Source organism: Apteryx mantelli, chromosome 5 (genome assembly GCF_036417845.1).
Source record: "Apteryx mantelli isolate bAptMan1 chromosome 5, bAptMan1.hap1, whole genome shotgun sequence".
Classification (NCBI taxonomy): Eukaryota; Metazoa; Chordata; class Aves; order Apterygiformes; family Apterygidae; genus Apteryx; species Apteryx mantelli.
Window position 1 is genome coordinate 22,378,301 of NC_089982.1, and position 26,987 is coordinate 22,405,287.

The window sequence follows — 26,987 nt, forward strand, 5'->3', positions numbered from 1 at the left end:
TTGGAGGAAAGGGTCCAGAGGAAAATTACATATTTGTGGTTTAGCTGGGAGTCATGATGTCTATGCGTATGTATAACACGTGGCTACAGATTCATAATAAACAAAGCTTTCAAAAAACTTTAAAGAAGTTCTCTAAGATTCATCTCTTGTGTATAAAAGGACAGTAATTCATTTTAATCTAGCATATTATTTATATGGTTCTTGATGTTAGCAGTGCAACTATCAAACTCTTCTTTTTAGAAAGCAAATATCAAAAGTAAGCAAAACAACAAATCAAAACGCAAATGAGAAGCAGAGCAACTATCCTAGTACTGATCCCCTGCAGCAGGTTTCTCAAGAGAGATGTTTATATTCCATTCCCAGTTCTATGGACTTGTCCACTTTACATTTAAAATGACTAACTACAAAGTGTAACTGACTTTACAGAAAGAAAAAATACTCATCAGAAGCTGGGCTCACCATGAAAAGAATTTTTCGGTATTGAAGAGAACGTACAAAACAAGTTATAAACAGGCAAGAAAAATCCTTCAAGGTTTGGTTTGCACTTGATATATACTTTACTTTTGGGACAAATGATGCAAAAAATGACAACATTTATGGCAAATCTCAGGGAAACCTCCTTTCTGCAATATATTAAGAATGCTGCTACAGTTATCAGGGATATTGCAACCAGCAATGTTTCACTTGAACTAGAATAATCTTGTCCTACATTTAAAGAGAGTAACTTAGTGTGGCGAAGAGTAGTGTCGTTGTCTATAACGAAAGATAATTTTCTGCTCCCAAGTAACCCAGAAGTGCAAAATCTAAAAAGTCAATGCCATTCTTATCAAAATAGAAGGATTATGCTGTAACTGAAACAGAGACAAAAGATGCAACACCTAATAAAGCTGCCTTTACAGTTCTTTGCTTTGGCCTCAGACTATAGGATCCAACACTTAATATGCTACGTGTTGAAAATAACTGACAGGTTAGCACTAAACAGTTAAAAATATTTTAAACTAGGTTATTCTTTTGACATTTCACTCACTTCTACAGCTGCTAAGAGCTCTATAGAAAGCAAAGAAATACTACACAGCCCTTTCTCCAACAAATTCTTCAGGTAACAGAGGTGGAAACTTTCAGCCTCTTCATCTTAAACATAACTATCTCTTCCCAACAACTTTAATGCTTAAAAGAAATCAAATATCTTGTAATAACAGAAACTACTGAGAATGAAAAAAATTGCAGTAAAGTCAGTTGCAATGAAAAACACCTGATGCCACCTCATGAGCCCTGGGTTCAGTCCCATTAGTGTATTTCATTTCACAAATAGCTACTACAAAACAACTTCTATGTTCTTCTTGTTGCACATTACAATTCAGCTACGTGCTGAAGTTACAGCTGATTTTACAAACTGAATCTGTTATCTTATAATACTCATTAAATTGACTTTTATACTAACTATGAAATCATGTTATATTACTGGTTTATTTGGCTTCCCTCTGTTTTAATTCTCTAAAAGACTACGGTTACCTTATTTAGCAAGGATATTATAAATTCCATTAATTTGATAGAATGGATGAGATCTAAAATTGTTAAGACAATCAGATCATCTAAGCAATGAAGACAGAGAAAGTGGTATCTGCTATGTACATCAGTCCCATAGATTTCTGTTTCTTTAAGAGATAAACAAAAACTTAGATATATATAACCTGCATATACACAATATATTCCTGAGGACACGACTTTTGAGCATGAATTTATGTAGTTGAGGTTCTGTTTACTTTCATTGCATCAGGAAAGAACTTTGTTATTAGCTTTAAAGTCTGCAATAATTTTTTTGTTCTTGTAAGGAGTGAAATGGTGAAATGAGAAATTAAGCTCAGAGAAGGTACTGTGCTAAAGAACTACATGCACCAAATCTGAATAAGCCTGATTCTTTTCGCACATCTGATGTATACAATAACTTAACTAATGCCAGCTGAGCTACTCCTGACTTTGCTACAGTAATTTACATGAATTAAGAAAGGATTTAATAAATCCACATTTGCTCCATATTAATAGCAATTCTCTTCAGATTCTTGTGAATTTATGTGAACTCCTATGCACAAACGTGGGGAAAATAAGATATAAAGGACACTGTCTTACCCAGAGGACACAAAAACCCCATGTATCATTATTTACCCTCTATTCAGTGAGTAGAAGAAAAGATGAAGTTTTTCTTTTCCACATGAAGTATTTAACAAGTTCTGTGCTGATGTTGTGTGCGACTATAAGGAAAGAGGAAAAAAAACAAAAGACAGGCCTTTCCTCCTTTTCTTCATGAGTAAGAGTATGCTTCTGAATAACTGAGCTGTACACAAAGGCGAGGAGTTTGATGAGGTGTAGGGCCAAGTCTGCGTGCTACCAATTCCCTGGTCAATTTATTGAGACATTTCCAGTTCAACGTATGGAAACCAGAGCTAGACTGCAAATAGAAACTAACACATTTATGAAATCAGTTTGGTAATTTGTGTTTTTGCCTCGTGTCCCACAGTGTCTTGCATCTAGCTTGCCTCTTGACCTGCTGCAAAGCCACTCTTTCTTGAAGAGACGCTGCTCCATATTCCTGTGAGCTGGTCCAGGTACATGTTCTTCAGGAACAAGAAAAGCTTCTGCCATTCTGCCCTCCAAAGCATAGCAGCTCATGCTAGTCAGCAGCACCTCAGTTCCTGTCTGATTGAGGCTATGCAAACAGATCTGCACACAACTGGTTCAGGGACTATTAGAGCTGACATGACACCCTTTCTGCTTGGCAGTCCTAGTTACCTCTAAATATCCTGGCTTAGAAAGCCATTCAGGGACAACGTGTCCTGTTGCCAAGAGAACTTCATTTATCACCTGAAAGGCTGCCACATGTCAGTAAAATCTGCTATGGCCTTTCGGGAGGAGATGAAGATTCATCAGTGTCAGACTTGAGCCTGATGTAGTTGGGTAATGGATCCTGTCTTCTTGCCATATCTTATTACAACATCTATAGAGCAAAGGGAGGAGACAGCAGCAAAAAGGGAATGATGTGCCCTAATGAGTCAGATGTGTTGGTACTGCCATGGCAGCTTCGATTACAGGTAAAAATCAGAAGATTATGGTTATTTACAGTGATCCTGTTACATTACGCACTATTCCAACTTTGGCTGTGTATAGCTCTCATCAAATGGGAGAAAGAAGGTAAGGGTAGTAGCTCTGCAGTAGCTACAGACAGAACCAGTAGAACTCTGATTTAGGCATATACTATCTCACTAAGCATAAACTCTGCAAGAGCAAACTCAACCTAGAAAAAAATATTTTCAGCAGGTTTGAATCAGCAGTTTTTCAGATTGCATCAGGATTTGCATCATCTGGCTACTGGGATCTCATAAACCATATTTACAAAAGCAGGCTCTATATCAACATCAAAAGAAGTACCAAGATGGTGTAATAGTGTTATACTGACAAAAATACCTGGATTATTAAATTAGAAATCAGAGTGCTAAAATACAGCTTTACCTAAAGTTAAGGGTAGCACTGGGAAATCAACATTCACCAAAAGAAGATAAAGTTCAGAAAGGAGAACAACAACGGATTTCATTATGAGGAAACAATTATTTTCCTCATAAATTTTCTTTCCAAATTTCTAAATTAAAAAATTGGAAGCATTATTACATGTAACAGCTGTAAGAGCAATAGCTACACATGAAGACACAAATCCTTCATGCATGCTTTGTTCAGTAAAGGAGGTAAGCTTTGAATACATCTTGGGGTGTAATATGAAAAGAAAAAATAATAGGTTCTCCAAACAGAAAGCTTAACCCACATTCACGACTTTCATTTTGAACTCTATTGTTAGCAAGCTGTAATAAGTAATAAAAGAAAACTTATACACAGTCATATTGTCTTCTTTTTGTAGTTTTTCAGAGTTAAAGGTATTAGAGGATTCAGAATACACTTTTATATATGAAGACTAATTATACTATCCATTTAAATTTTTTGAGACACTTTAGTGCTTTTGTAGCACCTTCTATTTATCAAAAGAACAGTTATGGTCCACATAGGTTTTTTTGCATCACCTGGATGAATCAAGGAACAGGATCTTTCCAGGAACAGGAAAGCAGCTATATCAACATAATTGTGGTTTTTTGCAGGTTCTTTTGTTTTGTTTTTAATTTATTTTGCATTTTTCTGCCAATCACCTCACTCAAGATTGTGGATTTTGTGAATCTGATTTTTATTCACTCAGAAGAATCCTGGCAAACCAAAATTAACATACGCTTTCTCTTAAATACAAAATTCAGTGGCTGGCTTTCTACTGTAATTACTTTGATACAAACAACTAAGGAGAGAAGAGCCAGAAGTCAGAACAGAAGTGATGAGTATTGCTAAGGAATACTTGTAGGTGAAAATGATGAGAAAGTCCTATATTTTCTAAACAAACCTTCATATACACATTATGTAAGTGTTAAGTGTTAGAGATCTGAAAAAGGAGAACATGAAGTGCTGTTTCCGATCTGCTTTCCTTTTAGATGTTTCTCCTACACCATTCATTAGTCCTCACATCTAAATAGCTGGATAGAGAAGCAGAAATCACAAAGCAAAAAATGAATAAAATAAAAAGACCCTGCAAAACTAACTGAATTAGTTATGTGCAAAGCAATCTCTGGGCAGTCTCTAGAGATATTCTGCTTTCAGAGATATCTTGGAACTATACTTGTACATGAAGTGAAAACATTTTCCACAAGGAAAATTCACCTAACACTTCTGTGTTGGATATAAAACACAATCAGTAAGGACTGTCCAACTTCTTAGGCACTGAAGAAACAGCATAATTATCTTTGAATTACTCTTCAGAAATATTCAGCTTTCCAAAAATAATGGCCTGTACACAATTCTGAATAACTGGAGCATATGCATCTTCAATAACAGACAAGCCTTAGTATAGGGCTTTAAAAAAACATCCAGGCTTCAAATTATGAGACAACACAGTACCCCTAAGTAATTCGCATGGTTGATTACTTCTGTTGCCAGAAAAGTGTCTCTATCTTTAACTCTAGCACTGCAGTCATGTTCCTTTTTGCTTTTTCTTCCTAAAGAACTTTTTCATGTTATCCTTGTAGGCAAATGAAATCACCTCCTTTAAGCAGATCAAACTTTCTGACATGTGGGTACCAAAGCTCAGTATAGTATTTTAGAAGTGACTTCTGTTGGTAGATAAAAAGTAAACACTCTTTCCCTCCCTCTTCCTGATTGTTACTTCTCTGCATCTGAGAACCATGTTTGCTCTGTGTACTACAACAACCAAATTAAATTTGTGTTCAAGTAGTTATTTCCTGTTATCACAGTATTTTCAAATCACTACTTTCCAAGATGCAGGCCCTCATTTTTTAAGAATGTCATACATTCTTTGTTCTTAGATACGCGATCTTGCATCTATTTGCTGTTCATTCAAATGATCCCACCATATCAAACTTTTGATATCCACTTCAATTTTTGTGAAGACTGTTGATAAAAACATTGAACCAGATGTCTTTAGCACTCCACCACCGATAATCCCATCAGATAAGAATTACCTTTTACATTTTTATTGTAGCTATCCTTTTCCTCTATCTACCTAATAAATATGCAGATTTTCCATAATAAAAATATTAGCAGCAGTACAGCAGTAATACAAATAACACAATAATACAACAGAAGAACAAATGTCTTAGAGAAGGCAACCGATGCTACTAGTCTGATTTGTGACTTGATTATAGATATCAAGTGCACATGACAAGATCTATGTCCACCTCAGAAGCATTTTTCATGCATAAAAATGACCATAATTTCTATATGCTTAGCTGTGCATAAATATATGTATCTGTATCAAGTACAGCATTTGTATATTAAAATGAATTATCATTGACTTCAATTTGTGAGAACCTGAAAAAGCTAAATAGCTGGATTTTGATTTAGTCAGCTTCCCTTCCTTACATTTGTATAGTGAGAATAATCATCAGCAATTTAAATTTTCATACACAAATTCAGAACTTGCTATCTTGCACCTAGTTCAAAAATCATTCTTCCAGTATAAAAGCTCAACAGATAATTCAGATGAAGAATAAAGCTCCCTCAATACATACTTAAATGTATTATCTGTGAAAATTTGGTAGATACAGTGATTCTTGAAATGATGATCTTATGTCACAAATACTTCCATAAATGCAACAGAAAACACATATTAGTTTTCTCTCTGTTTCTTTGTGTCGAATATTTTACAGAGATTTCAGGGGAGATTCAAATCAGGAACTGAAATGAAAATGCTTTCATGCATATCTCCTTAATATCCAAATTTAAGAGTTTTATACCCTTTGGAAGAAAGCATTCACATTTAGTCTTTTCCTAATTCTTTCCCTCTTTTCCAGATCTCTTGTTCCAATGCTACATCAAAAAATGAAAATAGTCATGTCCAATTTTAAGCCTTCTCTGCCAACACCAGAGGAACTTTTGAAGTATACTGCATATGAATACAGACTAAATTGAAAGTCTTTTTCAAATGGCATCTTAAGATTTCAATTCTAACTGCACAATGGCACTCACTAAAAAAAAACATCGAAAAGAGATGAAATAGATATAAAAATGACATTCTTGGAAAGCCAAAAATAGATATGTCAATTGATTGTTAAGAAGTTTAGTTCTGAATTGTTTCTTCTCATGATGAAATAATTTAATATTGAATTCTTTTCTTGTTATCTACTAATTGAACACCTACCCTGGAAATACAAAAATAATCATATGTAGAAGTTTTTCAGAATCTTGTGTCAATACATTTTCTGGAAAGACAGCAGAAAATATTTCCAGTGGTGTACAGTTTTACCAACTCCATTAATTCCTCTAAAGACAAAAATCTTGCTCATATGAAAGCTACAATGTGTTCACTCACTGCTGAAATCTAAAAATGTGATTCATCATCACACCTGTGCTGTTTTAGTCTGATTAGAGGGAAAGTCTCAAAAAGGTAACTAGAAAGGGTTTTTTCACCCTAATATATCTGTTGACGGTTTCGATATATTATTACACTTGCAAGATAACTAACTGAAGAGACCTTAATACACTCTAGAAAGGAGTATTATTATATATGTATGATTTTAGAAATGAAGTTAATTCAAAAACTGACCTTTCCCTCAAGTCATTTTTGGAATTGAGATTTAATCAAGCTAATTGGGAAGAGGAGTAAGGCTGAATGAAAAGAGAAAGGATTACTGAATTCTAACTTCAGAAAACTGCCACCCTACAATGAATGTGTATTGCTCAAAAACACAAGTAACCAAAAATCTATATTGAGACCAAATGAAAAACACTGAGATTGTCTTATGAGAAACCGTCCAATAAATTAAACTAGATTTATGTTTTCCTATAGAGACCGCCTTTGCAAAACTGTATTTTAGAACTATTTCCCAAATTATACATATTTATTGTACACATGAGAGTTCCTTTTCAAAAAATCTGTTATTTTCTAGGCTACTAGAAATTCATGAGTTGTAGGGAACTCAGGAGAAAATGCAGATAAAGGAAAAAACGTATGTGTTTTAGATTCATGAACTTGCTAATATTTTTAAAGAAGCATACTCTTTATCATATACATAATAAGAACAAAATTTGTTTACAAATGTTAATCTTTACCATTTGGAGACATATAAAACACATCTTAATCTAAGCTGTTAAATCTGAATTGCATTACTGTATACACTGCCCTTTTCACTATCAGTGCATTTTAGTATGATGGAGTATTACCCATTGGAGCTCACTTTTTTTTTTTTTTTTTAATGGCACATGAGTAACCCAAAAATAAAAGGTTCAGTTTGGCGTACAAATAACACGTATCTAGAATGTTTTTAGGGTTAATTTTTAGCTTGATCACCTCCCTGAACAAGCTCACTGCATGACTGCAGGAGCAATGAGGAGGGTAGAAAGCAAACTGCTGGAGTGCAGCAGTCTCCCCTTGGGTCAGTCCAAGGGCCAAGGAAGTGCACCAGTGCTGGCTAGTGGCTGGACAAGCTGAGCACAGGAATGCAGCAGGGGAGGCAGGGAGGGAAAGGGAAGGAAATGGTAGGCACCTGGCTGAGGTGGAGACTAGACAACCAGCTCAACATGCAAAGATTAGTGTGTTCAACCCACTACTTTATGAGATAGTGGTTTCAGAGGTCTGAAATTACTACTTCTGAAAAGAGCTACCTTTACTGATTTACCAAACCAATTTCTTGCTTTCAAAACACATTTATGATTTTCCTCCAAGACAGAAACCAGATACAAAGCAGCCTTCACTACTACATTTATACAAACAAGGAACTTTGATAACCAAGCTAACTGAAGTATTTTTCAGGCAGATACACTGCCATGGTTGGCAGAATAGTTTATAGTGGAAATTTTAAAAGTTACAGAATACAATGCACATTGCCAAGCCCCTGGCATATAATTCCACAGCATGAAAATCAAAACACCTGCTCTCATACAAATCTAGAATATGGTATCTTTTCTGAACAGAAATCAACAGCAGGAAAAGATTTTGTTTTTAATCCTCTGAATGACATACCTACCTTTGCACAGGTAACTAAGCAGGAATTTTGTGTTGACTTACATAACACTGCCACGAAAACTGTCATGTCACTTCAGCACTACCACTTCATATCAGTTCCTGTTTATTATTGTTTTTTATTCAGCTTCCTTGGCTTGAACAAACTCATGAATATACTCTAATAATAATTACACAAGGCATAGGTAAACTACTCTGTAGAGTAAGTCTAGCACTATATTGGCAACCATTGCTTTCAAAAACTGAAGATGAGTTACACCTCCTCTCTGCAGTAAGTTGCACATTCCTTTGTTGTCCATCACTTTACACTGCCCAGTTTTGGCTGGGATAAAATATAAAATTGAAAGATCTAAAATAATACAGATAATGCTACTCTTTCTCATACCCAATTTGCAGGCAAAACCTCTAAGGTTTTCAGAATGCATAAGAGAGCTTTTTTGTTTTCAAATTACCATTACTATTAAAAGGAAGAACTGTTTCTTTCCCAAACACAAAACAATCATAGTAGTTTAAAAATATCACTGAGACCAACTTTTGTCCATTAAAAATAAAAAGGAGAAAGACTAAGAAGGAAGAAATGCAAGCGAACTGTCAAGTGTTTTTCAGAGTACCAAATATACATGTTAATTCAAAACACTCAGCAAGATTACCAGTTTTCCTGACAACAACTTTTAAAGATGTGCATGGGGATAGAGGGACAAGATAGGCAGGAAAATCCCACCCTTCTATTGCAGATGTCTCAGGGATAGCATATATTCTTGTAACAGAGAGACCTTGGCAGACAATCCAGTGTCTGAAAAAGCCAGATCCAACTCCTTCAAGATCAAGGTACATATCTGTTCCTATTGTTCCACATACAAGGAAACAGAAACCCCCCCAAAACTCTTTTTTAAAACTTCCCATGAATGCTGGAGTAGAAAAGATACAGTTCTGGAAATAAAAGGAGAGGAGCTTTCTATTCTACATACTTTTTCTACAGATGAACAGAATCTCAAACACAAAACATGATAAAATAAGCATCTGAGTAAAAACAGCACTAACTTTATCTACAGTGGTCTGTCTCATTTTGCAACATATGCTATTAGCTGACATCCTTCTGCAAGTCTCAAAAAGTCATGAGCAACACTGGAAATAACTTCGCCTACACACTGCTCAAAAAAACCCAAACACCTGGCATAGACAACTCACTGATGGCAGAGTAATAGCTCAGAAGAGATGAGACCAGTACACTCTGCTTTACATGATCTGTTGGCATATTACCTTTCACAGATGAATTTGAAAGCAGCACCACATTCAAAAGAAATAGTCTTGCCATTTGACTTCTTCAAGCTTGCTATTTCTACGTGCTATTTTGTATTTTCCCTTCAACTGTCTAAACTGATATTTACTGTAGAAAGCAGTTAAATGTTCCTACCAATATTGGGATGCTTCAACAGGCGACAGATTCTAGCTTCCCTTTCCAGTTTCTGGTGATCTGCAACACAGAAAAACAAAACAGTTTTACCATTTTATGGTAAAAATTTACCATATTTACCATTTACTCAAGGAAAAAAAAAAGTATCTGATGCAGTCTTTAAAAACATTCCTTCTTGATTTAGTTTCATTAAGATTTTACATTCAAACTGTTTGCAATGTTGAATTAGATTACTGCATCCAACTGCTTCTTGATGGACTAGTCCAGGTACTGTTACGTTAGAAAAAAAACAAGCTGCTTACTTAATGAGGAGAGCAGGAAATAATTCATGCCGTGACCTATAATTATCAGCTGATAAATCATGTTATAGCATTAATCAAAATAAAGACAATCTGAATCTCTAGCATGACCCCGTATCTTAACCCGTTAATTGCTTTAATGGTATCTAACGTACGATGTACACCATTCGACACATGGCAACAACCCCAAGAGAATGCCAGCATTTCTGCCACAGCACTTTCCCACCACAATATGATGCTACAGAAATTCCAATTACCAACGACCAGCAGTTATTCTCCCAGCAGGTCTAATCTCTCTCACAGGTTGATTATTCATTAACCTGAAGATACCCTGAATACTTAGGTCCAGATGTATCATCTGTTGGCTTCCCTTCTCCCTGCTGTTCAACTCATTTTAACCTTTGAGCAGAAGCAGCAGGCTCTAAGTTTGAACTTTTCTTGTACACCGCTGAGGTAAAATGACACTTCTGGATATAAAATACTCCTGCTTACATAGAGCTCCATTTTCCTCAAGTGGTTTGTTTATTTATGTACCATACTTTTATAATATTTGCTTCAAATACCAGTGTTTATAATACTACTTCTGCTATATTTGGTCAACAATAAGTAATATAATACTTGTTTTATATGATAAATGATAAAGTATTTGCAAGTGTGTGTGCATACTGTAAGTACCCGGAGGTCTCAAGCCATATCAAAATGTCCAGTGTTAGGCAGTGTACAACACATACAGAATCTACAGTCTGCAACACAAGCTAACAAACAAAAAGCTTTCTTCAGGCAGTATGGATGGGGTATGAAGACAGAAAGACAGACTATAATAAGAACTATTTAACAGAACCTGATCACCTGAGTATGAACAGCTAATCTGAAATAATTTAAATATAGTGAGAAGAAATACTTAATTTTATATTTACACCCATACAAGGAAAATCATCTCCACATTCATATTATCTGCATTGCATACAAGGCTAGAGTACTTGTGCTAAGTGGAATAAAACTCCTAATGTTTCCTAACTCTTATTAATTTAACAATCCAAAGTTAACATACTGGACAGACTCATACAGTACTGAAGAAGTATTTTTACATTTTAGTTTTTAGAAATTAAAACAGATAAGTTAGGCAGGACTGATTTTAGACACTAATTTCCTGATTTTGTAATTATCAGCAACAACGCTCACCCTCACCCCCCAGCTGGCACAGGTAACCCAGGCAACAAATTACATAATTTACAGAGATTTAAAAATAGCCAGCTGCTGCCTACTGTAGTCCTATAAAGCCAACAAACTTCTAGTGCATTTATCCTCATTGTCTGGAGCATAATTTTTATGGAAGCTATGAATACTAAGCTCTCATCAAGAGGCAAAAAAGCTGAGCAGATTCACTTTTACAGTATTAGCTAAAAATAATTTTTCAAAATTAGAAGAGAAATAAACTGTAAAATGTGCTTGGAGATGAAGCTGTAGTGCTATTATTTTAACTGGCTCCAAATTGATATCCAAGTATATTATAATAATCAATCCTTCACAGGAGCTCTAACTTCAGATGTCATGCAGGTAATTCGGGTTATACTATCTCTGCAATACTAATTATCTGCATTACATTTGAGAGCACTCCTAACAACTAAAAGGAAGACTCTTAACTTTTATTCCAGCTCATAAAACTTGTAGTCTACCCAAGAAGTTTTGAGTTGAATAACTAACATCCAGAAAATACAAAACCTTAATCTACAAAAGAACGTTAGGCATCAAAAATACTACAGTAAGAATGAGCAATCTAATTTTGTAATGCAACTCTTACAGGCTTACAGTGTCTGTTCTTCCTCATAATTAAAAAAAATTCCTTAAACCTACTCTTCTTATACACTTGAATACAACAGTGTGATCCTGAAATCCTCATTTTAGTCAGGGCTCAACTGCATAAATTGCCTTGGTCCTCTTCCTTTCACCTTTCTCTTCTGTGCACAGTCATAATTTCCCCTGTTCCACCTGACCAGAATCCGAAAGGCTCCCCTTCCTAAATCAGCTGAGGGGCGACAGAAAGATTCCCAGGTATGTTTAAAACACAGGCAGTATCAATTTCTGCAGAAAGTATACTTACAGCTCCTGCTCAAAACAAGCATTGGGTGTTACCCCTTTTAAAGAATTTAATCTAGTTATAGACCAGCAGAGTTGTCCCAAAAGTGGGAAAGCTACATTCACAGAACAGCTACACAGACAGTTGTGCCAACACAGCTGAGACAGGATGGTACAGTGCAACAGTGTAGATGTTTGGTAGTGCTGCCAAAAAACTCTGTCTCATGAAACCACAACTTCGCTTTCCTGAAGATCACTCTGGCTTCAGACTACCCAGCGTGGAGCTGCTCTACACACTGCTTGTTTAATTAGGATGGAAAGACTCCTGGGAAGAGAGAGATGATAGCAGCAGGTGCAGACAACAGCAGTGGGTGTCTAACTGCCTGTGCTGGTGATTCTGAGTACCCATTTGGGAGCAGAAAGAAACAGGTTCCTTGTTGCAAGGACTGTTTCACGTAAAATGCATCAGCATCCCCTGCACAAAACACCTACGTTGTGAGGGGAGCAGGGGCCAGAACCCAGGTACCTTCCAGCTTAGTGCTTCAGTCACTAGATTACTAAATTACCTACATATCTTGGCTGTTGCAACAACAACTTGTAGTAAGGATTAGACTAAGATCTCAAGTGCTGTTTCTTCTGCTGCTGACTGTCTTAGTTAACTAGCTAGCCAGTGCAGGAAGTGTGTCTGCACAATGCACAGAACAATTGGGTCCTGATCTCAGACAAGACCTCTTAAGGGTGATTACAATATAAATAAAACAATCCTTTGGGATTCTTTAGTGCTTATAAAAAAATGATGGCCAGAGAAGTACATCAAAGATTAACTTGTTGATGAACTTTGGAAGTTTTTTAGATCTTCTAGAGAAAAACTCCACAGAAAAGCAAACAAAAAGGAGCTCATGCCTTTCAGTTTCCCCTGTAATAGGTGTGAACTAGTTTCTCATTAGAACTGATCCCCTCAAAGCATCTGTCTGATTTAATACTACAACAAAGCCCAACTGTTCTACATTTTTCAAGTGATAAGATTATGTGACATTACATGTGACCAGTCTTAAACCACTAACTGAAGCCCGTAAGCAGCAAGAGTGAAACACAGCCAAAACATTCTATTCGCACATACCAGACATCCTCCAAACAGCAGCCCCTAAATAGTATTCTGATGCTGAGGGGGAAAAAGTGTTGCTCAATAAAATATAATCCACAAAATAAGCTACAGATCTCTCAGACCTTCATATATCATCTACAAGACCACAGTCTCTTCCTTTCCCCCCCTCAGCTTAGTAATGGTCCAAACATGACTTGACTTTAAAAGCTCATTCACACCAATTAATGTATACAAGAGTATACATGGTAAATAAAATGTACTGTAAGGAGGAAGGAGAATAAAGAAATATATTGTAGAATGCAAACTCTAATCTCAGACTCTCCCTGGAGAGTCTAATACCACGAGTATACATGCCTACCTGCTGGATTATCAAACACAATACAAGCAAGGTTATTTATAGACATGCACACAGACTTCTACCCAAATTAAATTATGCTGAAAACTTTTAAATTAAGAGCATAAAAATAGTCAGTAAGTCAAATATAAGCTAAAGAAAACGCTGAGAAGCAGTTATATTTGTTGAAGACGAAGAACAGGTCATATAAATACAGAAATAAATTTAAAGTTTATTTTAAACAAATAGATATGGATATAGTCAGCAGGTTCTTTACAAACATGATTTGATTTCCATAAAATATTTTTAACTTTTTACACCTTGCCCAAAGTATATAAGTTTAAGAAGTGAGTATCTGTAAATGACGTAAGCAACATTTCCTAGAACAAGAAGGGGAGAGAGATTGAGAGAGAGAGAGAATAAAAATTAGTTACATTCTAGCCACCTATTTCTATCAATGATTATGTTGGTGATCATAGGACAAGAAACAAAAACTGGAAAATACAAATGATAAACAGAATCACAGATCAGCTCTTCTGCATTATCGCAACAAATGAAATATGTTGGGCAACTGCTACCAGACAACAGTTCAACTTTTATAGCCTCCTAGCGCACTTATTAAAAATGTTCTTAAAAACTTAGGGTTATGCATGTAGACCCAAGTGTCATAATATGGCACAGTGTAAGACTGGAGCTCTAAGCATAAACAATAGTGAGCAAGTTGACCTCTGAGCGGTGTCATAACACAGCCAAAAGAATACAGTCCATAGGAAATCAGACAGATATATACAGGCTTATTTAACACACTCAGTAAGATTACTAATTCTCCCAAATACAACATTTAAGACTTAACCAACCATTTAAGGCACACTCTTTAATCCAACAATTTAAGGCACACTCTATTATAAAGACTTCAGTAAGCACAGCCAATTATGTCAACAGAAAGGTCAACAACAAACAGCAAAGAATTTCAGTGCAAGAAGTCCTGTAAAAATTATCCTTATTAAACTACTGCAACAAATTTGAATTAGGACCAACTGTCCAGAGGCTTCCTCAAGGAGGAGGTGGGAGTGGAAGGGAGAGATTGTCAACATCTAATACATTTTTTGTGTTGAAGACAAGCAAGTCTGTATTCATGACAAAAGAACTACCACAGGATACAACAGAAGGGATACTATGACAGGAAGGCCAAAGCGCTATTCCAAGAGGAGCAGAATACAGGTTTCAAACACAAACTGGCTGGCAACTCACCAATACAAAACCTGCAGTTCAAAACCAAATGGCAAAACAATCTCTCAGTAAGCATAACCAGATAACTCTAAGACACCATTTTTGCAAAAAATATAAGCAGCATTTAGACAGGGGCTTTTCATGAGTCAAGTTGTAACCTAAATCAAAGAACCATTGACCATAAGAATAAAAAGGCAGCAGAAATCATATTTGGTATGAATGTTAAGGAAACATCAAAATATCCTGAACAATGGGACATGGGTGACACTATCACGAAGAAGAAATGCTAAAGTAACTAAAGATGGAAACGTGAGGACATTTATAGGGAAATATATTATCTAATAAAACTAAATATCAAGGCATATTATTTACCTTGACATACTCTGAAAGTAAAAGATATTTCCAAAGTCAAGTAGTGATAAAGTAGGCATTGATTCAGTAGTAGAGATTAAGGTAAAGACACAGACTAGTGCTGCTCCAGCAATTCCCTCTACAAATAAGGGAAAATAATAGCTGCAAGGCAAAGCATCAGCCTTTATAGACAGAATATTTTTTAAAAATGTAGAAACATACAGCAAATATACTTGCTCACAGAAATCCATATATTTTGCTACATCACAAATCTAACCTGGTATGTTGACAAGAAAAACTATATCAGTTTATTAGAAACATAAGCACTATTCTGCAATATGTTTGAAGAAATTAAGCCACAGTACTAACTTTTGAAAACAAATAACATTCAGATTAGGAATATTTAAGTATCAATTAATTAGGAGGGAACTCTTCTGTGTATTTTCCCCTCTGTTATGGAAGCTAATCTTTTTTTTTTCAAGAATAAACAAATAAAACATAAAAACTTAGCAATTTTCATTCAAATTGTGCCAATAAAAGTGTAAGTTTTCTTAATAAAATACTCTTTTCTCAAAAAAAAAAAATGTTTCTAAGAGTTTTTGGAACCCAACAAAAAAGTACAGCATAACTCTGTCTGTTTTCTCTACAATAACTGTATTTTTTCAAATAAAGTTTGTGAACACTAAATTACAAGATTTACTGTGATGCAACTGCAGTAAACATCACAAATTATCCACTACTGGAAATTCATTTTTGGAAAATAAAGCTGCACTGGAGTTTTAAAAATATGCTAAAATTGAAAATATGAAGCTTTAATCCTTAACCAAAATTATCATGTGTTACAATAATTACATGGCAAGGTTAGTTCTAAAAGCCTAAGAAATGGACAAGTTTAAGAAAAAGTTGCTATGAATGACAACTCTTAGGGTCAATAATTTAGCATCAGATGCTAAAAGGAAAAAAAAAAAAGCTCAAATCTTACTTCAACATGTTCAGGTATTTAGATATACATGTGGAAAAGAAACTGTGACAACAAACTTGAAACGAAATATAAAAAGCAAACTCCCTCTTTAATATACTGTCTGTAAAACAATTCTTAAAGCTGGAGGAAGAACAAGAAAGGGAATTTCATTATTTGTTCTATACTCTATACTTCCCAATATTTTTGGTCAACTTTAACAGTAAGAATGATTGAATCAATTCTACTTATCTTAATAATTAATTTAATTTTTATAGTCCTGTACCAGCATAAGCTTGCAACATTTAAAAGCACACAGTATTCTGCCCAGAGGTACAGTTCTTGAGCAAGTCACCACTTGCCAATTAAACCATCATAATTCTCCGTGAGGCCTCAAACCTACTCCAATCGCAAGCGAAGATGTGTCAGCTTAACCCTCTTTTGGGTTTCTAATGTTAATGTTTAAAAAAACCCTCAAAATATATTTTAAATTTCAGAAGTTCAAAATACATAAAAAAATAAAAAAATCAGAAAGAGAAGTTCAAAAAGTTATTTTATAAACATAAATTCTTCCACTGAGGTTTAATGCTAAGATTTTTAAATTCCATTGTAGCAGGTTTGAAATGCAGGCACACATATATACAGTATACACCGCACACAGGACAATGATCTGAAATGCAAACTAAACCAAGCTTGCTTTAGAAGAAAGCTGGAAATTCTTTTACTGTCTCAGGAAAAAAAAAACAAAAATACCTAGGGAATGTTGGTCATTTGGCATAAGATACTCTACCTCCAATGCCTACCAGTATTGCTTTAAAAGGCTATTCTATACCATCTCAATCCACATTTACAGGATTATACAGTGTAGCTATAAACCTGTAAGGTGTTTGAGTATCTTCTATCAAGTGCTAAATTCATTCTGTGTTGACTCTTCCAGAATAAAAGAGATATAATAAAGCACTTTATGTCTGACTTTGAATACACAGTGTAAATGTTTAAAGTTTCCTTGCTATTAATTCCTATACCACAGCTTCTGAACTGACACTGTATACGATTAACTTTTCAGTAAACATTTTCATTGGTCGTTTAACTGAATAAAAATCTATTTGATTAATGTACTATTTTTATGTAGGATACTGTATCATATCATACCACATGAGAGATACAAAACTGAATCCACAGAAAGCAGATGGGTACTATGTTGATAAAGTAATCCAGAATACATCTCATAGCATATATGATGAACATTATACAAACATTATTCTTCTTCCAGTGGACAGGTGAAAAAACTAGACAAGTAAACATTACCACCCAACTTACCATATGAAATAAATTCTAAAATGACAGAACACAAACTAGATGGAGCACTTTCATTAAATTGAAAAATAATTTAGAGCAAGGTTCTGACAGTCACTGGCTCCCACTGATGCCACTGAGATTTTATGATCAACTGTCTTTTCTTAAAAACAAAACAACAAAAAAACCTGCACATGCTCATTTAGCGAAATACTTCAATACCCCATCCACTATAACTGACCAGTGTTCTCTTGCATTTATTCAACTACATAAATTCTTCTTGCCTCCTGAACTTCATAGTGATAACTCTGATGTTTCACTTAGTATGTTTCCCTGAAAGAAGTGTATTTCCCTCATAAATTAATACCATTTCTTAAACATAAAACTTCACATTGTAGGGTTTGCCAATTAAAAATGCGCAGGGAATACAACTAATCATTACTCACACTTTCAGCTTACGTACCAAACCAAGAACAGGCCCTGCTTTTCATATGCGCACAGAATTCTAAGCCAAAGGTAGCTGTGCATGTGGAGACTGCTTCAGACTATGCCATAAAACAAGAGGATAATTCATGTAATTATGTTCTAGTAAAAGGATTTCTGAAGTAACACATCATGCAGATGTAGGGTTACTATTCAGGTCCTATTTACAGACAAAATAGTATGCACAAATGACAAATACTAGAGCCCAGCATTTTCCAGGTATGATTGATAAGCTAAACTGTTATTGCATGATTTTGTAATAACTGTATTTATTAATAAATCAAGCCTGATCTTTTTGTAAGTCACAATAAACAAAATCTTTCTCAGACATGCTGTTGAATGCTCTGGAATATCTGACAGCTACATTATTATTATTATGAATGACTGCATTACAATATTCCTAGATTTCCATCCCAAACTTAATCAGTGTAGCAACTGGTGCCAATTAGATGGTTTCTGGTGTCACGTAAGTGACAATAATGAGCTCTCTGCATTTACCTCATTTAGCTGCTTGTATCGAAGTAGTTGTTATCATACCTGATATAAAATTCAATGTTAAGTGAATGGAGGAAACACGTCACACCATCCACATTGTGTCATGAGGCAGGAGAAAGAGAAGTTAAATCCTCCTTGAGTGAGTTACTTCAGTGTACAGTAAGGTCCAAAAGATGACAGCTGCATTTCCAAAGAAATAAAAGAACACTTAGTGTTGCCAAAGGAGCGTCAAAACCCTTCTAAATAAGTCTGATGCATGCATATATTCATAGAGGGAACCAAATGCAAATTTAACCCTGTGGGGCATTCAAGAAGGAAGCTTGCTTTTAAAGTCTGCATGTGTCTTCTAGATGTTTCAAGCAAGATTGTGTTCCTTTCTCCACTCAATTTATTTACAAATACATCTAACCGTGAATGCTTTATGTAAGTATCTATTTCTGTTACACTGTTTTCAGACAGGTTTCAGTTATGGGTGATCTGAAGGTGAATATCAAAGGGGAGGTCAAACCTAAAAACTTCAAGCACCCAGCCCCCAAATGTCTGAAAAGTAAGAAGGTCGGCCAATGCACACATTCCATGGAGTATGTCTGGGAGTTAATGAGGAAAGAAGTGTCCTGCCATGACCAATACGTATAACTAGAGAAACTACCCGGCAGGCAGCAAAACGCCAAGAATCCCACAGAAGTTTTTGACAGTGACTAATGTAAAATGTTTATGCTACAGCAATATGAGAGGAAAATCTCTGCAATAAATAAATATTGACTGTATGAAGACTTGAACTAAACCTATTTCATATAAAACTTCAAATCTGACTTCTTTCATCCAGACCAGATACTCTAATGGCCCAAAATCTCATATTACGATTTATGAAGTCTGCATCAGAAAATAAGACTGTCTCTATAGTGTGTGTATTAGGTAGGCAAATACAGTAACAAACAAAATGTTTAAGGGGTATTAAAACTTACTTCCTCAGAATAATTGAACTTATATACACAGATGATACCTATTTCTTGGCTTAAGTCATAACATTTTATAATTTAAGAGGGACAAAATTTGTCTTCAGCATAAATCTCTTTTAATACAGTATCATGACTTTTATTCTAAACTGCTGATCCTGCACAGATATCCAAATTGAGCTTATCACAATGGTAGGAATATGCCTACTGCTTGCCTCCTGTCAATAAAGGTATCTAAAAATGGAACAAACTTCTCCAAAGCAAAGCCTCTTTTTAACAATAGTCTGTACAATTTTTTATGTTTTTCCTGATGTTCTTTTATCATTAAAGCTTGCAATGCACAGTGAACAATTTATGTGCATCTCCACAGTGCTACTAACTTTTGTATCTTTATTCCCTTTCATTGTCAGTGCATTTCTGTTGTTTTCCAGATATTGGACATATTATTACTCACTGTGAGATAATATATATTTTCTCAAACAGCTCACTCAGTCTTTCTGAGGACAGTCTCTACAAGCTGCTGCTTATCAAGTGCAATACAGCACAACACTTTTTGGGGTTTTCGATTTTTTTATTTGGCCAGCTAAATGAAGGAAAAACAAGGAACTCCTAAGTTCCACGAGACTCTCCACAGATCATACCACAGAATGGCTTAAAGCCTACCACAGACACCTTGGGTCTTGTTCCAATCATCCATGGAAATCAGAGGACAATCACAGAAATTCTGACACGGGGATGTTCTAGAACATAGCTGTATTTTTTCCTAGTATTTCATTGTTTTGATTAGAAAGATTTTATTTTGCTTCATGTTTCTTCTTCGCAGAAAGACAAGGCTCTTATTAAAAGCTAATCTTATTCTTTAATTAATACATTAAAATCACTCCATTCTTTTCACCTTTCTGCTTCTGTAAGAATTTAAAACATAAGTTTCCTGTTTAAAACTGCAACCTTAAGTGAAAATGCAAAGACTTTACCTGTATGATGTTTTGCTGAAAAAAGTTTGGCAAACTTTGAGTGTCAAAACCTTGGAGTATGTAAATGAGCATAGTTCCCTTCTAAGGGAAGTTAGTTTAGGTTACATTTAACCAAGAAGAAATTGTGAAAGACAGTAGCTAAGATCTTTCAAGCGGAACACCATCAGCACCTGCTTTACTTTATGCTGAGAGAACTCCAGCATGGAAGACCAGCGATGACTCCAAGTTTTATAATACCGCATGAAAAGAAACAGGGTTAATTAAACAAGAAGGTCCCACAGCACTTACGATTTTAAAGATCAAAGTCAACACTTTATTTTCCAACTAGAAACTAGCAAAACAATTAACTAGCTGGAAGCACACACTCACAGTAAATAACACCACTTGTGTGAACAGAAATACTGCAAACAGGCTTGATTTTAGTGGCTGACTGAAGGAACAGGCCCTCTGTCTAACATTTGCAGTTGTCTAATCACAAAGAACAAAGGTACTAAACAGCACTTTCTAAATTAAAGGCTGAAAAACCTCCAGCTAGAAAAGAACAACCCTACCAGCATAAATTCACCCAACAACTTCTGCGCGTACACAGGTAAAAAAAATCGAAGTGTTACTGTAACCAAATCTAGTAAAGGACTAAGTTCATTCTTTGTTAGGTACTATATAGCAATCTAACTTGTAGACACCCAGATGAGCAAATAGAAAACAATAAAGACAGAAACATGTCTGAAATCCTAGGCCTCTATGAAGCTTCTTCACGCAGTCCCAAGTTTAGGAAAACATCTCCAGCCAGGATCTGTGCGAGCAGGAACCCCTGCTTCAGGTGATCCTGTTTTTCAGTAGATGCCTCTTCCGGTTTTGCAGGATAACTACCTTAATCTAGCAGCCAGCCATTACCAAGAGAGACAATTTCACTGCTCCTGGCAGGTGTCCCTTCTCCCTTCTGTTGTGCCAGCCCAGGTGCTCATCTGCCCTCCTAGCAAGATGGCTCAGATAGCAATGCTGGCAGAAAGCAATTCAATTCTTTGACTTGCTCACAGTGGGGAAAGACAAACACAAGCATATGGGTTTTTTCAGGTGCTCTTTCAACACAGCTAACAATCAGCTATCAGGAGCAAACCGACTGGCCTGCCTCATAAAGCTGCATCGTCGGTCAAACCTCCCAAAGCGCGAAGAGCAGTGGGAATCCACCAGCGGGCTCTGTGGTCCTCAGCTGCTTGCTAGCTTCCTGCTTCAAATGAGGACTTTTCAGTCACCTTTTTGATGCATCAAGCTCTCCACATTCACAGCCAGGGAAGCATAGCTGCCAAAGGCTGGATTGTGTCCTAAGGCCCACGTGCCCAAAACTATTGTTACAGAATGTAAAGGCTAGTCACCTAAAACCTTACTGGTTTAGCCCTTGCACCTTAACTAAAGAGACTGAAAGATTCCTCCCCGAGACAAAAGGTGTTTAAGGCCTTTGAACTGATAGCGCATCAATTGTCAAAGAGCTATGACATTAAGCCTTTTGCCAGGAACTTATGCCCTGCTCTACATACTTTCAAGAAACTCACAGTTAACAGGTAGAACCTAACAACCCAACCTTTTAGCAGTTCTGGACTGTGCAAGACACACCCAGCCCTAGTAATGTTTAGGTAGTTGTTGAACATGAATTTTTATGGGCATAACTTAGGTCTGAGGCACCTGAGGTCTGCTTACACCCTGCTTCAGATCTGACCCTTGTTCACTACATACAGGAGTTCACTACATACATGTAAGGTTAGGGGTTCAGAACTGAAAACAACTTAGCAGGACTGTGAACTGAGGAAAAACCCTTCCACTGAGGAAAAAACCCTTTTCTTTGTGTTTCTCTTTATCATAGGATCACTTATGTGAAAACAGATTTTTTTTTTAACCCATAACAGGAAGGGAGGCAGGTGAGTTGAGACTCTCCTTTCCTACTTTAGAAGTGTACAGTAAATCACATACATTCCGAGTTGTGCAATGAGGGCATAGCTCTGAAGGTTTTCCATCCAGATTGCAAGTGCAGCTAGTGCTGCTACAGACTTTCAGGCCAGGACATCTCCTGCTGATATACAGGTTCCCTGGTATTCTCATCTTTTACTAAATCATTCAGAAGAATATATCTGCCCAAAGAAGAAGTTTCACAGGCTGCACTGATGCCTTTAAGTGCCAAGGCCACGCACAGAAAAGGGTAAACTTCCAGCAATACTGCTCTCTTCCCATCGCAGTGGTGGTGACAGTGGCATGGGCTCCAAGTGCCTAGCCATTCATGGGAATGGTAGGCAGACCATGATTTGTGACAGAAAACATGCTGTCCAAACAAACTTTCCCTTCTCACTTCTGAAGAACAAAAAGAACCAGCTGGAACCAGTCTATGGATGATGTAGCTACAATGCAGTGGCATAGAAGCGGTTAATCAACCTCTCCCTTGGAAAATAAATGTGCTGCATGTAGTAATGAGTGGGTAAAATTGAAATGTTAAGATTACAACAAACTTTTCCACATGCAGATTTCAATGCCAAAAAAACACAGAATTGCTAAAAATTCCATGGAAAGAACCACAGAAGCATCAAACAAAGGCTGCATTTCAGCACTACCAAAATGCTGTCTTCTAATACATTTTTCTCTGGCAGTTATGCACACCAACTCTCTGTAACTCAGTGGGAGAGACTGAACACTGCAACTCCCTCCCCACCCCTATGACTTTGACAACTTCTCTAACAAATATATAGTGTATGATGAAGTATTCTAAGTATTATGGAATGCAAATATTTGTGGCTTAAGAGAATATTGTGCAAGAGGAAAACTGCTGCAATAGTGACTTACTTTAAGTCTAGGAATGTGGTTTATACACAATGTAACTACATCAAATACATTTTTAGAAATCTCAGGAAGTATTAATGCTCAGGAAGCAGTCCAGTTCTATTTCTTACAACAGATGATTTCTGTAAGACGAAGCCATTAATGGAGGCCAACAATATTACTAAGACCCTGTCTGAGCCAGTTCTTATGAAAGGTAATTTACAGTATCTTTAGCACTTTGCAGCAGAGTCATTTGCAGTCTGTGTGAGAATACAAGAACAGCATTTATTCATATAAGAGTAACCATGCAATCCTTTGAATTTTCCATTGCAAATGGTTAGACCTCACTCACCCCCTTCCACTCTTTTTTATAGAAGGTAAATGCTGAGGAATACTGCTTTTTCACTCCCCCAAAGCTTTTTTTCTTTTTTTTTTTTTTCAAACTAAATGCTTTAGCATTCACTACCTGCTCCTGGGGAAACATTTGAAATGCAGTCTTTACTTACTCTTCTCTTACTAGTATTTATAGCTAAGAAAGTGAGACATTCTTATAATAAATAAGCTATTACAGACATTAAGAGCACTGAATTGACCCACCCCTCCTGATGTTTCCTGAATAGAAGCACATGTCAGGTGTTCATTGTTATAAAGACGTCTTCTCTATGGATACCAAGGTCTATAATAGATAAGAGTGTACAATAACAACAGCAGAGCCAATTCTCTTACCACTGGTCAAAAGCATCAAGAGACCAGAAATTAGGGCACAGAGTATGCCTCCAGTTATTTCTGTAGCTATGTATATATACAAACTTCTATTCAGTCAGCCTTCTGAGTATCAAGGAAAGGCAAAATACTTTAATCCAAGATGCTTTGTAAAAATAATGAATAAAAACCACACCTGTTGATTTTTCACAATTCTGCTCCAGGGCATTAAGAAAACAAAAGGTGTATTTGTGCTCAGCTGTGAAAGCTGCCAACAATAGCAATTCTCAGTTGGCTAATATTCCTGTAGGGCTTTCTTTCACTTCCCATCTTCTGTTTTAATACTGAAGTGTTTATGATGTGTGCAAATTTGATAAGTAGACACAGAGACTTCATTTCTACCTACAAAGCATGGATTACACATTCAGAAATGGTACAAGAGTCTTCAGGCCACTTTATCAAGACACTTATGCCTGATTTCTATGACAACTTCTGGGGGAAAAAAAGGATAGGCTATTCCTCCTGAAGTTCAACAAAGGCAAGTGCAGGGTCCTGCACCTGGGGAGGAATAACCCCATGCACCAGGACAGGTTGGGGGTTGACCTGCTGGAAAGCAGCTCTGCGGAGAAGGACCTGGGAGTGCTGGTGGACACCAAGTTAAGCATGAGGCAGCAATGTGCCCTTGTGGCCAAGAAGGCCAATGGTCTCCTGGGGTGCATCAGGAAGAGTGTTGCCAGCAGGTCGAGGGAGGTGATTCTCCCCCTCTACTCAGCCCTGGTGAGGCCACACCTGGAGTACTGCGTCCAGTTCTGGGCTCCCCAGTACAAGAGGGATATGGCACTACTGGAGCAAGTCCAGCGAAGGGCCACAAAGACGATTAGGGGACTGGAGCATCTCTCTTATGAGGAAAGGCTGAGAGAGCTGGGCCTGTTTAGCCTGGAGAAGAGAAGGCTGCGAGGAGATCTTATTAACATGTACAAGTATCTGAAGGGAGGGTGTCAAGAGGATGGAGCCAGACTCTTTTCAGTGGTGCCCAGCGACAGGACGCGAGGCAACGGGCACAAACTGAAACACAGATGCTTCCATCTGAACATGAGGAAAAACTTCTTCACTGTGAGGGTGACAGAGCACTGGAACAGGTTGCCCAGAGAGGTGGTGGAGTCTCCTTCTCTGGAGATATTCAAAACCCGCCTGGATGCAATCCTGTGCAACGTGCTCTAGGTGACCCTGCTTGAGCAGGGGTGGTTGGACTAGATGATCTCCAGAGGTCCCTTCCAACCTTAACCATTCTGTGATTCTGTGATTCCTAAGTTTCTTCTGTTCCCAACACCACTACCGAAATTGAGGAGCATGTGTTTTTTTTAAACAGAGACCACAAAAGGAGTAGAGATAACATGACATTAGTAGTGTAGCACTGAGTCAAGAAGATTTTCCTTTTTTTAATATGACTTTTTTTTTAAATGATGCTTAAAATGAACAGGCCAAAGAGACCAACAGAATGATAATTAGGACTCACACTGGATTTTACTGAAGTGTTTGAAACCTCCCTAGCATCTTTTCATGCAAGGCCTATATTTGCCTTACTAGGAAAACTTGAAAGCACTTTTCATCCTAAATCATCTTCTTACTATCTTTTTTCTTCTACAGCAGTGCGTTTTCCTTTATGTCTCAAGCTTGCAAACTCTTACAACCAATCAGCCAAATCTTACATCTTCCTCTTTTTGGACTGCAATTTGTTCATGGCAACACATCTGCATACAAGAACTGAGGGTATATAAAAGTAAAACTGTAAGTAAAATGTGTTCTTTTGAGATTGACCACTTTTCTTCCCACTGTCTAAGTCTCAGTTTCCCACTGTTGGCTGCAATACTCTAACTTCAAATTGTGCAACTTCCTAGAACTTTTCTCTCCTGTTAGCTGGCAGCTCAAACCAGCTGTTCTCCACTACTTTGACCTGGTGATCCTCCTAAAATCCCTTCATCGACTTGTCACTTTTAGCATGATATTTATCTTCTTGCTTTTGAAAGGTCTTCATATTTAGCCCTTACATCCCTTTGTTCTCTGTGTTCTCCTCTTCCGTGTCTAAACCAAGTGACAACCTTCATCTTGAATGCTGGCAATTCTTGCTTTTCTTCACTTCATTCCCCTTCTTTCATTCTTGGCTCTCACATTTACACTGTATGTCTTCTAGCTCTAGTTTTTGAATTTCTGCTGATAAATATCAGAATGCATACAGTATTTCTCATTTTGTCCTATGCCTTTTATTTTACTGATGTTTTATTTAGAATTCAACTGCTCAGTAATGATTCATATTTGAGTAGTTCAGACATTAAGCATTACAAGGTATATTCCAGAGGATGCAAGCTTATTTTGTCTAGTCTCAGCAAGAGTTACAGTAGAGAAAGTATTTAAGCTAACCAAAAGCACTGAAACTGTTTTAGCATGATGCATTTCAGTCAAACGGCAGTTTCCATTTTTCAGATTTTACAGAGGGCTATATAACAATCCAGCAATTGGAGATTCAGTTTGCTTACCACACTTCTGCATAGTACAAGTTCACAGGTGTAGAAGATGAGTTTAAAGGACAGCAATTTAAAGAAAATTCTAAATGCCTCATACATTGACCTTCTGAAACTCTAACACTGAAATCATTTGTAATTACAAGCGCTGCTGAATCAGCAGCTTAGTTCCTAGAAGAATTTGTCTGAAAGCCTTTCTACATGTCCCCTTATGTTAGTAAGGAGGAAAGTTTGTGATGTACTGAGAGAAATCACAACTTCATGTTTTTCGATTCAGTTAGAAATGTCTGAATTAAAAGGAGTATATGCTGCACAAATGAGTTGGCATGTTCATTTAATGACAGATTCACCCCACTCAGGAAACATCAAACTCAGTGAGCAGCTTAATAACTGGCTGCTTTTAAATGGAACTTGATAAATTTATTAAAGACTT

The 26,987-nt window shown here is 36.6% G+C and overlaps 1 protein-coding gene across 5 annotated transcripts in view; it reads right to left on the bottom strand.

The window, feature by feature from the left end:
* Positions 1–26,987, bottom strand: part of CAMK2D (calcium/calmodulin dependent protein kinase II delta) — a 257,903-nt gene that overhangs the window by 176,769 nt on the left and 54,147 nt on the right. For all 5 annotated transcript variants that reach the window (XR_010884354.1, XR_010884353.1, XR_010884355.1 and 2 more), the window contains exon 3: positions 9,975–10,034. Coding sequence is in view for 2 of the 5 variants with exons in the window: in XM_067297631.1 (XP_067153732.1) it covers positions 9,975–10,034 (60 nt within the window). In the remaining 3 variants the exon portion in view is untranslated. The remainder of the gene's footprint in view (positions 1–9,974; positions 10,035–26,987) is intronic.